General features: G+C 45.7%; 1 protein-coding gene and 1 long non-coding RNA gene across 2 annotated transcripts in view; one reads left to right on the forward strand and one right to left on the reverse strand.

Moving 5' to 3' along the window:
• The first annotated feature begins 265 nt into the window (after positions 1-265).
• On the forward strand, positions 266-12615 carry LOC140191613 (uncharacterized). The gene is made up of 3 exons (XR_011883859.1): positions 266-450; positions 555-698; positions 12530-12615. It is a non-coding gene; the product is annotated as an uncharacterized lncRNA (long non-coding RNA).
• A 320-nt stretch (positions 12616-12935) lies between these two features.
• Positions 12936-15163, reverse strand: part of lclat1 (lysocardiolipin acyltransferase 1) — a 49699-nt gene continuing 47471 nt past the window's right edge. Inside the window, exon 6 of the mRNA XM_072249157.1 lies at positions 12936-15163. This exon is cut by the window's right edge and continues 323 nt beyond it. Within this exon, the coding sequence (XP_072105258.1) occupies positions 14648-15163 (516 nt within the window). The 3' untranslated portion in view covers positions 12936-14647.

Genomic DNA, 15163 nt, shown 5'->3' on the forward strand with positions numbered 1-15163 from the left:
TAGACAGAGTCGTAACGTAAAAATTTTTTCCTCCTCATGTATGTGAAGAATGTAAAAAATGAAGTCAATTCAACCTTCCATCCCAGGGAATGTCCTGGTAATTACCCCTGCTCCCTCTCCAGTACAGTTCCATCCTTCCCATAGTGTGGGATCAGAACTGTACATAGTACTTTAGGTGTAAACTCAAGTATTGTTTTAGTTTGTACTACAATCAAAACCACAAACAGAAACAAACAATGACTCTGCTTCTCTCCCCACAGATATGGCCCGACCTGCTGAGTGTTTCGTGCAATTTCTGCCTCGGCTTTAGATTTCCAGCTTCAGCACCTTTGAGGAATTTCACTTGTACCAAGATGTCCCTGATCTTGGATTCTGTGCCCACCCAGTGAAGGAGGTGTCCCCTGTCTATGTAGTTGCCACCTTCAGGGATCTTTGGACTTCTACACCAAGGTACCTCTGTTCCTCTGTACTCTCCAGGGACCTACCACTTACCCATATCACTTTTCCCAAAGTGTTTCACCTCACACTAACCTGGATTAAATCCCATCCAATAGTGACATCTCTAGTGTACAACTGTCCTCCACACTGTCAGCATCACCACCATCGAGGACATCTGCAAGAATGGAGACTGAGGCAGCCCCATCACAGGTACAACCAACTTCACCATCGAGGACATCTTCAAGAGGCAGTACTTCAAGGTAAATTTATTGTCAAAGTACATAAACAGTATGTCACCAGATACTACCCTGAGGTTCATTGTCTTGCGGGCATTCACATGAAACACCCTGGTTTCCTTGGCTGCGTAAGTCGAGGGAAGACAACCTCTGGCCCCGCCAAACTCATTAGATTGAGGCGTGCTTGATCCCACCCCAAGCCTCCGTTTGTGTGGATGCTGTGTCATTTACTACCCTGTCACAAATTAATGCCGCAAAATAACAGACAGTACACAGCATACGATTAAAGGAATTATATTTATGAATCTTAACTAAAGGGTTAGTAAAGAATAACAAACAGAAAGGGCCCATTCTAATTAAACAGTCAAATGTGCACTAGTTGGAGCTCATCTGGAACTTCTCTGTCACTCACGCACTGGGCCCTCACACACCACCTTCCAAATGTCACTCCCAATCCATCTTGAACAAATGCCTGAAGCCCAACCTTAGTGTCCCTCACCAGAGAAACCTCCCCTTAATCTGACCATTCTAATTGGATGGCACACGTTTCTCCTCTCTGTTCTTCAACAGTATCCCAAACAAGCATGAAAACAGAACAGACTGCTCTTACAGAGCTGCCAGAATGATATACATACAGCATAACAGTAAAAATATAAACCGGGAAATACAAAACACGATAGAATCAATGAAGACTGTACACACAAGATGGATGAACAACCAATCTACACAAGACAACAAACTGCAAATACAAAAAGTAAAAAACAAACAATAATAATAATAATAGTAAGCAATAAATATTGAGAACATGAGATGAAGAGTCCTTGAAAGTGAATGCATAGGTTGTGAGAACAGTTCAGTCTTGGGATGAGTGAAGTCGTCCCCCTCTGGTTCAAGAGCCTGATGATTGATGGGTAACAACAGTTCCTGAACCTGGTGGTGTGGGTCCTGAAGCTCCTATACCTCCTTCCTGATGGCAGCGGTGAGAAGAGAGCATGGTTTGGATGGTGGGGGTCCCTGACAATGGATATTGCTTTCCTGTGACAACGCTCCTTGTAAATGTGCTCAAATGGTGGGAAGAGATTTGCCCGCTGTATCCACTACTTTTACGAGAAGGTAGCATTCATCATTAAGGACCCTTGCCATCCAGGACGTGATTTCCTCTTGTTACTACCATCAGGGAGGAGGTACAAGAGACTGAAAACTCACATTCAGTGTCTGAGGAGAAGCTTCTTTGCCTGTGTTGTCAGATTTCTGAATTATCCATAAAGACTAGCTTGCTATTCCTTTTATTTATTTTTAAACTTGCACATAGAAATGGTGCTATGGCTGCCAAAAAGCAATAAGCTCCATGACGTGGCAGTGAAGATAAACCAGATTTTGATAGTCCTTCACTCCCAGGTCATTAATCTAAGTAACAAAATGTAAAGGTCCCAGGACTGATCCCTGAGGCTCACTGATGGTCACAGGCTTCCAATCACAGAACAACTCTCCACCATCATCCACTGCCTTTTATTACCAAACCAATTTCTGGTCCAGTTTGCCAACTCTCCCAGGATCCCAGGAGGTAACCTTTTCAATCAGTTTCCCATGCGGAATCTTGCCCATGAACTGACTGAGGTCCACACCAACTGCACTGCACAGATTAGTACATTTTATTAACGCCACAGTGATTTGGTAGTTTGAAGTCATCAGTGACAAAGACAAAAAGGTAGTGGTAGAGTGGGCAGCCACATGCACAAAGTGCTGGTGAACGCAGCGGGCCAGGCAACATCTATAGGAAGAGGTACAGTCGACGTTTCAGGCCGAGACTCTTCATCAGGACTAACTGAAAGAAGAGCTAGTACGAGATTTGAAAGCGGTTTTATTTTGTTTGGAAGTCCTTGCCCTGTGGTATTCTACAGGGATCAGTGCTGGGACCTCTGTTGTCTGTGATATATAGATACCAATGACTTGGAGGAAAATATAGGTGGGTGCATTAGTAAGTTTACAGGTGATACAAAGACTGGCGGTGGAGCAGACAAAGTAGAAGATTGCCTGAGGATGTAGATCATGGGTGGAGAGATGGAGTTTAATCTGGCCAAGTGTGAGGTGTTGCACATTGAGAGGTCAAATGTCAGGGTAAAGTACAATAAATTGCAGGACTGACGTACAGTGAAAACTTGGGGTCCAAGTTCACAGCTCCCTGAAAGTGGCCATGTAAGTAGATGCTGTGGTAAGGGTGGTGTACGACGTGCTTGTCTTTGTTGGTTTACTCACTGAATGTAAGAGTAATACCCTATCATTTGATGACTCTGTCCTCATTTGAAGATATCGGACACTCAGAGGAAACAACCCAAGTTTGTCCAACTTCTCCTTGTAGTGCGTACCCTCTCATACAGGTAACATCCTATTAAACCTCCTTTGCCCCCTCTCCGAAGTTTCCACGTCCTTCCTGTAATGCAGTGACTGGTAACGCATACAGTAGCAAGTGCAGCCTGACCATAGTTTTACAAAGCTGCATCATGACTTCATTACTCTTACTGTCAATGGAGGGATATGAATCATGTACAAGGAAAAACATGAGCTTAATTTGACGTCATGGTCAGCACAGACAGGATGGGCTGAAGGGCATGCTCCTGTGTCATATTCTATGTTGTTTTAGACTCCCCAACCCTGGCAAAAGAGTGTGACCATTCACCATATCCATGCCCCTCATGATTTTATAAATCTCTGTAAGATCACCCCTCAGCCCTTTGAGGAAAACAGTCCCAGGCTATTCAGTCTCTCCTTGTAATTGCAGATCCTGCCGAATATTTACTGCACCTTTTCTGGCTTAATCACGTGGCTGGGCGAGCAGGACTGCACACAGAACTCCAAGAATAGTCTCACAAATGTCTTGTACAGCTGTAACATGACATGCCAACTCTTGTACTGCTGAAGATAAACTTACCAAGTGCTTACTTCACCATCCTGTCCACATGTGCCCCCAATTTCAGGGAACTAGGTACCCCTGCTCTACATCAGTCTGCTGGCCACTACCATTTACTGTGCGAGTCATGCCCTGACATTTCAATCTTCTCGTAGTGGTTAGCACAGTGCCATTACAGCTCTGGAGTTCAGGGTTCATCTCCCGCACCGTCTGTACGTTCTCCCCGTGAGTACACGGGTTTCCTCCGGGTTCCCTGGTTTCCTCCTGCAGTCCAAAGACATACAGGTTAGTGGGTGAATTGGTCATTGTAAATTGCCCTGTGGTTAGGTTAGGGTTAAATAGATGGGCTGCCTGGCAGTGCAGGTCATTGGGCTGGAGGGGTCCATTCTACGCTCCATCTCAATAAATTAAAGAAGAGTTAAAGTCCATTTGCTATACTCAGGCCTGCTTTGCAGGCTCATCTCAATCCCTTCGTACTTTAGATAACCACAGTAGCAACATCATCATCCAAATCATTGACGTAGTTGACTAATGACATTGGACCCAGCAACAATCCCTGGGACACAGGCCCCCAAGTTAAAAATCCACCCTCCGTCTCCCACCACCAAACCAATTTTGGATGCACCCTGGACCCCATGTAACCTCATCTTCAGGACCTTGTCAAAAGCCTTGCTGAAGTCCACTGCCCTGCCCTCGTCAATCCTCTTTGTTACCTCTCCAAAAAACTCAAATATGTGAGATACGATTTCCCACACACAAAGCCATCCTGGCTATCCCTAATCACTTCTTTCCAAAATACAGGTAGGTTCTGTCTCTTGGAACTCCCTCCAGTCACTTTCACACCACAGTTGTTAGGCTCACCTGCCTGTTGTTACAGCCCTTCATAAATAAAGGCACAATATTAGCCATCCTCTGGTCTTCTGTTAGTTCGCCAGTGACTAATAATGACATATCTCTCTCTCAGGACCTCTGCTATTTAAGAGTGATGGGGAAAAGGCGAGTAGGTAGAAATGAGTCCATGGTCAAGTCAATAAGGATCTTACTGAATGGCGGAGCAGGCTGGACAAGCCAGATGGCCGACTCCTGCTCCTATTTCTTGTTCTCTACCTTCCCTCAAATTTCTCAGGATACACTTGGTCAAGTTCTGGGAACGTGTCCACATTAACGTCCTTTAGGATGCCAACATCTCCTCTTTTGTAATGAGGATATGTTCCAAGATATCACTGTTTTCTTCCCTGAATTCCTGAACTTTCGTGACCCTCTCTACAGTAAATACAGTTAATAAATAGTAATTTACGATTCCACCCATCTTGTGTGGCTCTACACATAGACAACCTTAAATAAGGAGGCCAGCAGTGTACACAATACTCTAGATATAGGTCTGACCCATGTCTTAACTGAAACCTAACCTTCCTACCCCTGGATTAAATTCCCCTGACAGTAAACAACAGCACTTTCTACATAATTACTTGCTGTACCTGCATTGCCAGCCTTCTGTGAACCTTACACTGGGAGTCCCAGATCACTCAACATCCTACAGCTTTGCAATTTCTCATCTGTTAGATAAATCCACAGTCCTACATCCCAGATCATCAGTTCATTCATAGTCAATCCCCTGCCCTACCTCACCCATCAAACTCCTCAAAACACCAACTGCCCCCCTCTGGACCCAGTCCTATTCCCAGCTCACACCCCAATTTATCCACAGATTGGCTGCTGTAGTGGGGAACTCCACCCCTTCCCCCAACCTCCGCACTTGGGGGAAATGGGTTTCAAGCAGTTCATTCCATATACCCACCACCGGGCGCCGGTCCTAAGAGGAATGCCCCAATGTGAAGATGATTTAAATGCTGGGCCATAGAGATTGAAAAAGCAGGGTGTTGAGACCAGGGGCAAGGGTTGGGCTGTTTCTACTTGCTGCTCCGCAAAGTTTCTTCTGCTCTGCACTGAACCCAGGCTGGGGCTGTGGGTCTGTTTCGGCAGTTCCAGGCTCAGTGATGTTTACTCCACTATGTGATGAACCCAGGCTGGGGCTGTGGGTCTGTTTCGGCAGTTCCAGGCTCCGTGATGTTTACTCCACTATGTGATGAACCCAGGCTGGGGCTGTGGGCCTGTTCTGGCAGTTCCAGGCTCCGTGATGTTTACTCCACTATGTGATGAACCCAGGCTGGGGCTGTGGGTCTGCTTCGGGAGTTCCAGGCTCGGTGATGTTTACTCCACTATGTGATGAACCCAGGCTGGGGCTGTGGGCCTGTTCTGGCTGCTCTCAGGCTTTCATTCTAAATGCTATTTGCTTACTTTTATTGTTTGCACGACTTTTTTTTTCCTCTCTCTGCACTTTGGGTGTTTGTCAGACCTTTTTTTTTAAATGGGGTCTTTAAGGTTTGTCTGTAAGGAAATGAGGTTGTATAATGTATTTGTACTTTGAACCATTTGTGTGATAAAACTTGCCTCTCAGATCTCTTTTAAATCTTTCCCCTCTCACCTTTAAATCTGTGGACTTTCCTTCCTTGTGGAAAAGACTATGAACATTCACCTCATCTATACAGTACCTCTCATTGTTTAATACGATAACTCTTAGGCCTCCCCTATATTCCAGGGATAAAAGTCCCTCCAGATCTTATAACTCAAACCCTCCAGTCCTGGTAACATCCTTTTTCACACCCTCTTCAATTTAAGGACACCTTTCTATAACAGGGTGACCAGAACTGTATGCAATACTCCAAATGTGGCTTTGCCAACATCACGTTAACATGACAACTCCTGTACTTACTATTCTGACCAGAAGACCAGCATGTCAATCCGTAAGTCTCTCTGTTCTACAACGCTCCCCACAGCTCTATCATTTACTGTGTAAGTCTTGTCCTGGTTGGTCTCACAAAAATGCAATACCTCACATTTTTCTAAATTTATTCCATCAGCCCACAGACCCAGCCAATTAAGATCCCGTCATAATCTTAGATAGCCTTCTTCACTGTCCACTACACCAGCAACGTTGGTGTCACCCACAAACTGACTAACCACTCACCTACATTCTCATCCAAATCTTTAAAATACATGACAAACAAAAGTGAATTCAGCACCAATACCTGTGACTCTCCAGCCTCCAGTCTGAAAAAGCCTCTTCCACCATCAAATCCATTTTGTATCCAATTGGCTACTTTGCCCTGAATCCAATGTCACCTAACCTTATGGATCAGCCAACCAAAATGGCTTGCTAAAGTTCATGTACACAATTTCTACCACCCTGCCCTCAACAACCTTCTTAGCAACCTCTTCAAAAAAAAAACTCAACCAAATTTGTAAGATGTGATTTCCCACACACAAAGTCGTGCTGACACCTTTGCAGTACATGGATATCAGATCACTGGAAAAATGATATTCGAGAGATAGCAATGGCAGAAGAACTTAATAAGTATTTTGCATCAGTCTTCACTGTGGAAGACACAAAGAGTATCAGAAATTTGAGAGACAGTAGTGAGGCATTTGCTATTACTAAGGAAAAGGTGCTTGGGAAGCTGAAAGGTGTGAAGATAGAAAAGTCACCTGGACCAGATGGACTACACCCCAGGTTCTGAAAGAGATTGTGGACTCATTAGTAATGATCTTTTAAGAATCACTAAATTATGGAATAGTTCCAGATGAATGGAAAATTGCAAATGTACCTCCACTCTTTAAGAAAGGAGGAAGGCAGAAAAAAAATGAAATTATAGGCTGGTTAGCCTGACTTCAGTGGTTTGGAAGATGTTGGAGTCCATTATTAAGAATGACATTTCAGGGCACTTGGAGGCACATGATAAAATAGGCCACAGTCAGCATAGTTTCCTATTTTGCCTGTCAAATCTGTTGGTATTCTTTGAGGAAATAACAAGCAAAAGAGATAAAGGAGAATCAGTGGATGTTGTGTGCTTGGATTTTCAGAAGGCCTTTGACAAGATGCTGCATATGAGGCTGCTTAACAAGATAAGAGCCCATGGCATTACAGGAAAGATACTAGCATGGATAGAAGATTGACTGACTAACAGGAGGCAAAGAGTGGGAATAAAGGGGGCCTTTTCTGGTTGGCTGCCAGTGACTAGTGGTGTACCACAAGCGGTAGTATTGGGACCACTTTTTTCATGTTATATGTCAACAATTCAGATGACAGAACTGATGGCCTTGTGTCAAGTTTGTAGATGAGGTGAAGATAGATGGGAGGGTAGGTAGTGTTGAGGAAGCAGGGAGTCTGCAGAAGGACTTGGGCAGATTGGGAGAATGGGCAAAGAAATGACAGACGTAATATAGTGTTGTATATAGTACAGTCATGGACTTTGGTATAAGGAATAAAGGCATAGACTATTTTCTATATAAAGAAAATATTCAAAAATCAGAGGTGCAAGGGGACTTGGGAGTTCTCGTGTAAGATTCCCTAAAGATTAACTTGCGGGTTAAGTCGGTAATAAGGAAGGCAAATACAATGTTAGCATTCATTTCAAGAGGACGAGAACATAAAAGCAAGGATGTAATGCTGAGGCTTTATAAGGCATTAGTCAGACCACACTGAGTACTGTATGCAATTTTGGGCCTCTTTTCCAAGAAAAGATGTACTTGCATTGAAGACGGTCCAGAGGAGGTTCATGAGAATGAAAGGCTTAACGTATGAGGAGCATTTGATGGCCCTGGGCCTGTACTTGCTGAAACTTAAAAGAATGAGAGGGGATCTGAAACATCAAATATTGATACACTGGATGTGGAGAGGACGTTTCCTATAGGGAGTGAGTCTAGGACCAGAGAGCACAGCCTCAGAATAAAAGGACATCTATTTAAAGAATGAGGAATTTCTTTAGCCAGAGGGTAGTGAATTGGTGGAATTTATTGCCACAGAAAGCTATGAAGGCCAAGTCATTGAGTATATTTAAAGCAGAGATTGAGAGGTTCTTGATTTAGGCATCATAGATTAAGGGGAGATGGCAGGAGAATGGGGTTGAGAGTGATAATGTATCAGCCATGACAGATTGGTGAAGCAGACTCCATGGGCGGAATGTTCTTATGGTCTTATGAAAAAATATCACAGTAAACCAGCAATGGCTAACTTTTGATGATTAAAATTTAGTTTGCAGATAATATACATCTCAAGGTAAGAGGCAGCAATAGGAAAAATGGGCCAGCCTTGTTAAAGGAACAGGCTGACACAAAAGGCACTGAAGCTGATGAATGGTTAAGTTAAGAATTCAGCAGAGGATCATGGTACAGATAAGGAAAAGGAAAGTGCAATGCAGCTTAATAGAAACATTTAAAAATGTTTCCCAGGGTTACCCTTTTTCCAAAAGTGGAAAAGATAAGTAAAGTTAATGTGAGATAAAGAAGTTCTATCGGGGACTGGGTCATGAGGAAGACTTTTGGCATGCTTTCCTTCATCAGTCAAGGCACTGATGACAGGAATTGGGAAATCAGGTTACATCATCAGTGAGACTGCATTTTGAATGCTGTATGCAGCTCTAGTCACTCAGCAGTTGTAAGGATTATAAGGTTTAACTTTCAAAACTGCATCACTGCATAATATGGTGGAATCAAATTCAGTCACTTCGCTTAAGAGAGTCAAACAGACACCAAATATAGAAGGATACAGAGGTAACACAGGCAAGTGATTCTCTGCTTCTGATCTACCCAGGTGCTCTCACACAACCTGTTCTCTCTAAACCACACTCCCAACTACCATGTCCATTTCTTTAATCTCAGTACCCCTTTCTTCAAGTACACGATATCCACATTCTTCACCTACTGGGAACCCAAAGTTCCCATCTGCCTACCCTCACCTATAGTGCCCCCATGACCATCTGTACCCTTCCCTCCCTACCTGATCCATTTGCCAATATGCACCTCCTCTCCTGGATCCACTGATCCCCCGCCAGCTTTTGATCCACCCTTCACTTCTTTGTACTGGCTATCTTGACTCTATCTTTCAATCCAGGTGAAGGGTCTTGACGTGAATCGCCAACTGTCAGCTTTCTCTCATAGATGCTACCTGAACTGTAGAACTCCTCCAGCATCTTGTGTTGCTCCAGGTTCTACCTTCTGTAGGCTTGTATCTCCAAATCAAAAAGTTTCACTCTTTCTCTACCACATTGTACGGCATTGATAATCACATCTCACCTTCTCTAATCATTAACCGTCTCTCTCCAAACCAGCCACCCATCAACACCATTTCACACCACAGGGGAGAGAGAGGGAGGGAGGAGGGGGAGAGAGAGGGAGGGAGGGGGAGAGAGGGAGAGAGAAGGGGGGAGGGAGAGAGGGGGAGGGGAGGGAGAGAGGGGGGAGGGGGACGGAGAGAGGGGAGGGGGAGGGAGAGAGAGAGAGAAGAGGAGGGAGAGAGAGAAGGGAGGGGGAGGAGAGAGAAGAGAAACAGAGGGCATTCGGTCGGGTTTATATATAGAAAAATAAATCCCCTGATAGGTTACCATATAACCAATTAACAACTACAGCACAACAGGTTGGGATTTGACCAAGTGACATTTATATGTAGAATATCAGATCCTTGAAAATTGGTTGCAGGCTGGGATCTAATCCAAGGGTTCAGGGGTTTATGTACAGACCAGCGGATACCCTGGGATCTTGTTAACGGCTGGAATCAAATCAAGGGGTTGGAGGAGGGAGATTTAAAGAGAAATAGAGATCTTTGGGAGTGCGTTACAAGCTGGTATCTAATCCAAGGGTTTGGGAGTTGAATTATATGTAGAATTATAGGTCCCTGGAAGTGAGTTATATGCTGGTGTCATAACCAGGAGATACTCACCAATTAATAATGAGGTTTTCAGCAGAAACCTCAAAGAAGGCACTTGGAATGGTTGTGTTCATCATCTGGGAGACAGAATATAAAAGCTGGGACATAGAACATAGAAAATAGGTGCAGGAGTAGGCCATTCAGCCCTTCCAGCCTGCACCGCCATTCAGTATGATCATGGCTGATCATCCAACTCACAACCCTGTACCTGCCTTCTCTCCATACCCCCTGATCCCTTTAGCCACAAGAGCCATATCTAACTCCCTCTTAAATATAGCCAATGAACTGGCCTCAACTGTTTCCTGTGGCAGAGAATTCCACAGATTCACCACTCTCTGTGTGAAGAAGTTTTTCCTCATCTCAGTCCTAAAAGGCTTCCCCTTTATCCTCAAACTGTGACCCCTCGTTCTGGACTTCCCCAACATCGGGAACAATCTTCCTGCATCTAGCCTGTCCAATCCCTTTAGGACTTTATACATTTCAATCAGATCCCCCCTCAATCTTCTAAATTCCAATGAGTACAAGCCTAGTTGATTCAGCCTTTCTTCATGTGAAAGTCCTGCCATCCCAGGAATCAATCTGGTGAACCTTCTTTGTACTCCCTCTATGGCAAGGATGTCTTTCCTCAGATTAGGGGACCAAAACTGCACACAATACTCCAGGTGTGGTCTCACCAAGGCCTTGTACAACTGCAGTAGTACCTCCCTGCTCCTGTACTCGAATCCTCTCGCTATAAATGCCAGCATACCATTCGCCTTTTTCACCGCCTGCTGTACCTGCATGCCCACTTTCAATGACTGGTGTATAATGACACCCAGGTCTCGTTGCACCTCCCCTTTTCCTAATCGGCCACCGTTCAGATAATAATCTGTTTTCCTATTTTTGCCACCAAAGTGGATAACTTCACATTTATCCACATTAAATTGCATCTGCCATGAATTTGCCCACTCACCCAACCTATCCAAGTCACCCTGCATCCTCCTCACAGCTAACACTGCTGCCCAGCTTCGTGTCATCCGCAAACTTGGAGATGCTGCATTTAATTCCCTCATCCAAGTCATTAATATATATTGTAAACAACTGGGGTCCCAGCACTGAGCCTTGCGGTACCCCACTAGTCACTGCCTGCCATTCTGAAAAGGTCCCATTTATTCCCACTCTTTGCTTCCTGTCTGCTAACCAATTCTCTATCCACATCAATACCTTACCCCCCAATACCGTGTGCTTTAAGTTTGCACACTAATCTCCTGTGTGGGACCTTGTCAAAAGCCTTTTGAAAATCCAAATATACCACATCCACTGGTTCTCCCCTATCCACTCTGCTAGTTACATCCTCAAAAAATTCTATGAGATTCGTCAGACATGATTTTCCTTTCACAAATCCATGCTGACTTTGTCCGATGATTTCACCGCTTTCCAAATGTGCTGTTATCACATCTATGATAACTGACTCCAGCAGTTTCCCCACCACCGACGTTAGGCTAACCGGTCTATAATTCCCCAGTTTCTCTCTCCCTCCTTTTTTAAAAAGTGGGGTTACATTAGCCACCCTCCAATCCTCAGGAACTAGTCCAGAATCTGGTTAGACTACAGCTGGAGCACTGCATACAGTTCTGGTCACCACTCTATAGGAAGGATGTGTGATTGCACGGGAGAGGATACAATGTTGGCTTGATAGAGCATCTGGATAAGTTATTCTCCCTGGAGCAGAGGAATCTGTTATCGGGGTAAATTGTCAAAATCCTTTTCCCATGTGCAGGTGTCCAAGACAAGAGAGCACAGATTTAAGGTGGATATTCACTCCCCAGGGCCCAAGAGGCTTACTGCTAACCTCAGTTTTCTAGCACAGAAGCATGACTGTTCCAAAGAGTTCGAGTTGTTTGTGACAAAGTTAAACTTCTAACAAATATTCCTTTCTTGACTCCTTGTTGTAAACAAGCAAGCGGTAGGTCTTGTAGGCCTATGTTTAATCAACAGAAAATAATGGGGTTATGTTAATCAGCCTGCATCAAGTCAGGCATCTACAGATAAATTGTTTGCACCTCTGTGATAGAGATCAAGGAATGGTGTGAATTGCAGGCTTCTCTCCATAAACCAAACACACACCAGTGTCATACCTACTGTCGCCAAGAATGACTTTTAATCTCAATGTCCTATTTTATTGCTTGAATTTTAATTCTGCAGATGCTGAGACAGGATTCAAAAGGTGACCTTGGGATTAACATACCAGTACTCTGGATCCACCATGTTGCTCCATACCTTTAGTAAATGGAGAAATCAGCTGAGGTAGTTCCAATCTTAACCCAAGTACAAGGTGACCTGCAGTTTCCAGCCAGGAGGTAAGATTGCATGGCCAGAGGTGCGTGAGAGCCATCCAATATCTGGAATACATCCAGGATGTAAGATCTTCCAATGCAGACTCCGGGACAGAACCAGGGAAAGCCCTGTGGATGGGAGTGACCTTTCACTCTGCCCTGTCCCATGACTCCTATCAGGAACAATGACATGACCCCAAGACCTGAAGTGTGGGGGGGTGGGGGGTAAGTTGATGATCCCCTTGCTGTAGTGAGACATTGATGAAACAGGCAGGAAGAGCTGAAGGTATTTATTGGTGTTAGTGTTTGTCATAAAAAGTAGACAATCCGCAAGAAAAGAGGAGCCAGCAGACGGCTCCCAAAATATCCATCGCTCACTCAAATATTAGCAGAGCTCCAGAGAGATGCAACACAACCAGCAAACTGAGAGATTCTCTCTTCCAACACTACGCAAAGTCAGCAAACTGCTCCCTCACACAAAAGAACAAAACCAGCTGGCACAGGGGAACCCTCTTGTCCCTAACATTAAACGCACACACAAATTACAGACAACCCATGCTTGACTCAGACCTGATAGGAGGGAAAAGGACAGAGAGGGTCAACAGAGCAGTGAGCAGTCTCCAAGTGTACAAGACTGTACACTGTAAACCACGGGAACAGACCTGTCCACCTCAGTACAGATCCACACACACCCCAACCCTTACTGGGTGATGGGTCCCACACAGCACACACTGACCCTTACTGGGGGGGGGGGGGAGAATACACACATGCATGCTATTTGAGGATGGTTCCCCTCCCCCACACACATGGACCTTCACCAAAGGGGTCCCCCTCCCTCCCTCCCTCCCACACACGCTCACTGGAGAACAGGTCATCCACACACAGAGACCAACCTCGCAGGGGGACGGGCCCTCCATACACACACACCAACCCTCACTAGAAGACATGTCCCAGATACATTCTGACCCTCAGTAGGGACGGACCCAATGCATACACTGACCTTAACTGGGGTATGAGTCTGAAACACATTAACCCTGAGCTGCCGGTGGCTGTTCCAGCCTGATGCTTCCATTGGCACTCAGCCTCCGAGCATTTATTCCCTGATTCCAGGCTGGAGTAAGAGCCATGGGACAAAGAGTGGAGTCTGGGTCATAGTGAAGCAGCACTTCTCCTCCCTACTCTGTCACACTGCGAGAGACCCATCTCTACTCTGCTCCCAGATCAGACACCAGAAACACTCAGCCAGTCAGGCAACATCTGTGCAATGACAGACTTCTGTAGAATGTGCTCTATACTCCTGACTCCACAGATGCTGCCTGACCTGCTGGGTGTTCTATTGTGACCTGGCTTCACCTCAGATTTCCAGCATCTGTAGTTTGAGGTTCAGTCTCCCTTTGGACAGACCTATGCATGGTGTCCCATGATTAGCAGAAATGATGTGACTTCTGTTGGTATTGGCCGGATTGAGAGGAGTAATTCGGGAACTGGGCGGATGGATTGAATTACTGGGATCAGCAATATCAATGGATGAAGCCCAAGACTGGACAGATTGTCAGAAGACCCTGGATTTGGTGGATCCATAATTTAATGCCTCAAGACTGGCCGGACTGGAAGGAGGCATCCCGGTATTAGCTGCACCTGTGGGAACAGCCCTAAGACAGCCTAAATTGATGGGAAAATCCCAGGTTTGGCTGATCCGGGGGATGGAGGCACCAGAATTGGCCAGACCAGTGGAAGGAGTCCAGGGCTGGCCGGACCAGTTGAAGCACCAGGATTGGCTGAATTGATGGGAGAAGCACCAGGAGTAGCCAATCCAGTGGGAGAAGCTCTAGGATTGGCCAGACCAGTGGGAGATGCCCTGGGATTAGCTGGACCATTAGGGAAAGCCCCAGGATTGGCCAGACCTTTGGGAGAAGTTCCAGGATTGTCCAGACCAGTGCAAGGAGATCTGGGATTGGACAAATGGACGAGCGAGACAGCCGCAGGGTCAGTGTTTCTTGGAGTGGCGCTGAGCCCTCCTTTGTGCAGCCATTTCCATTATCTCGATGCCCCCAAATAGCCGTTCCTGCAGAATGAAAAAGATGGCCACAATGGAGAAGTACCAGCGTGCTAATGTGTAGAACCAGAGCAACATCATGGTGCCGAGCACAAATGCCATCCAGTACACCACAGAGAACAGCTTGATGAGGAAGACCCTTCCCTGGGATTTGCAGGGAGGGATGTAGACATGTGGTTGCGCAGGCCTCCAGCTCTGGCTTAGGCTTAGGATTAGGCTTTGATCCTGGCCCCGGTACCGCCCCATCGAGACCTGCCTGCGACCCTCAAACCACACCTGCCCCCGACCCAGCAGTCTATTCCAGCCCTGGACCCATCTGCGCCTAAGACTCCGGCCTTGCTCCTGGGCTGTAATTGGCTGTAATTCCCTCGACAGGCTCAGATCCTGTCCTTGACTCGGACTCAAGTCCCGGCCTTGTTCTGGGCTCCGGTCCTGCTCCGGATCCAG

The sequence above is a fragment of the Mobula birostris genome, chromosome 2, assembly GCF_030028105.1.
Source record: "Mobula birostris isolate sMobBir1 chromosome 2, sMobBir1.hap1, whole genome shotgun sequence".
Taxonomy (NCBI): Eukaryota; Metazoa; Chordata; class Chondrichthyes; order Myliobatiformes; family Myliobatidae; genus Mobula; species Mobula birostris.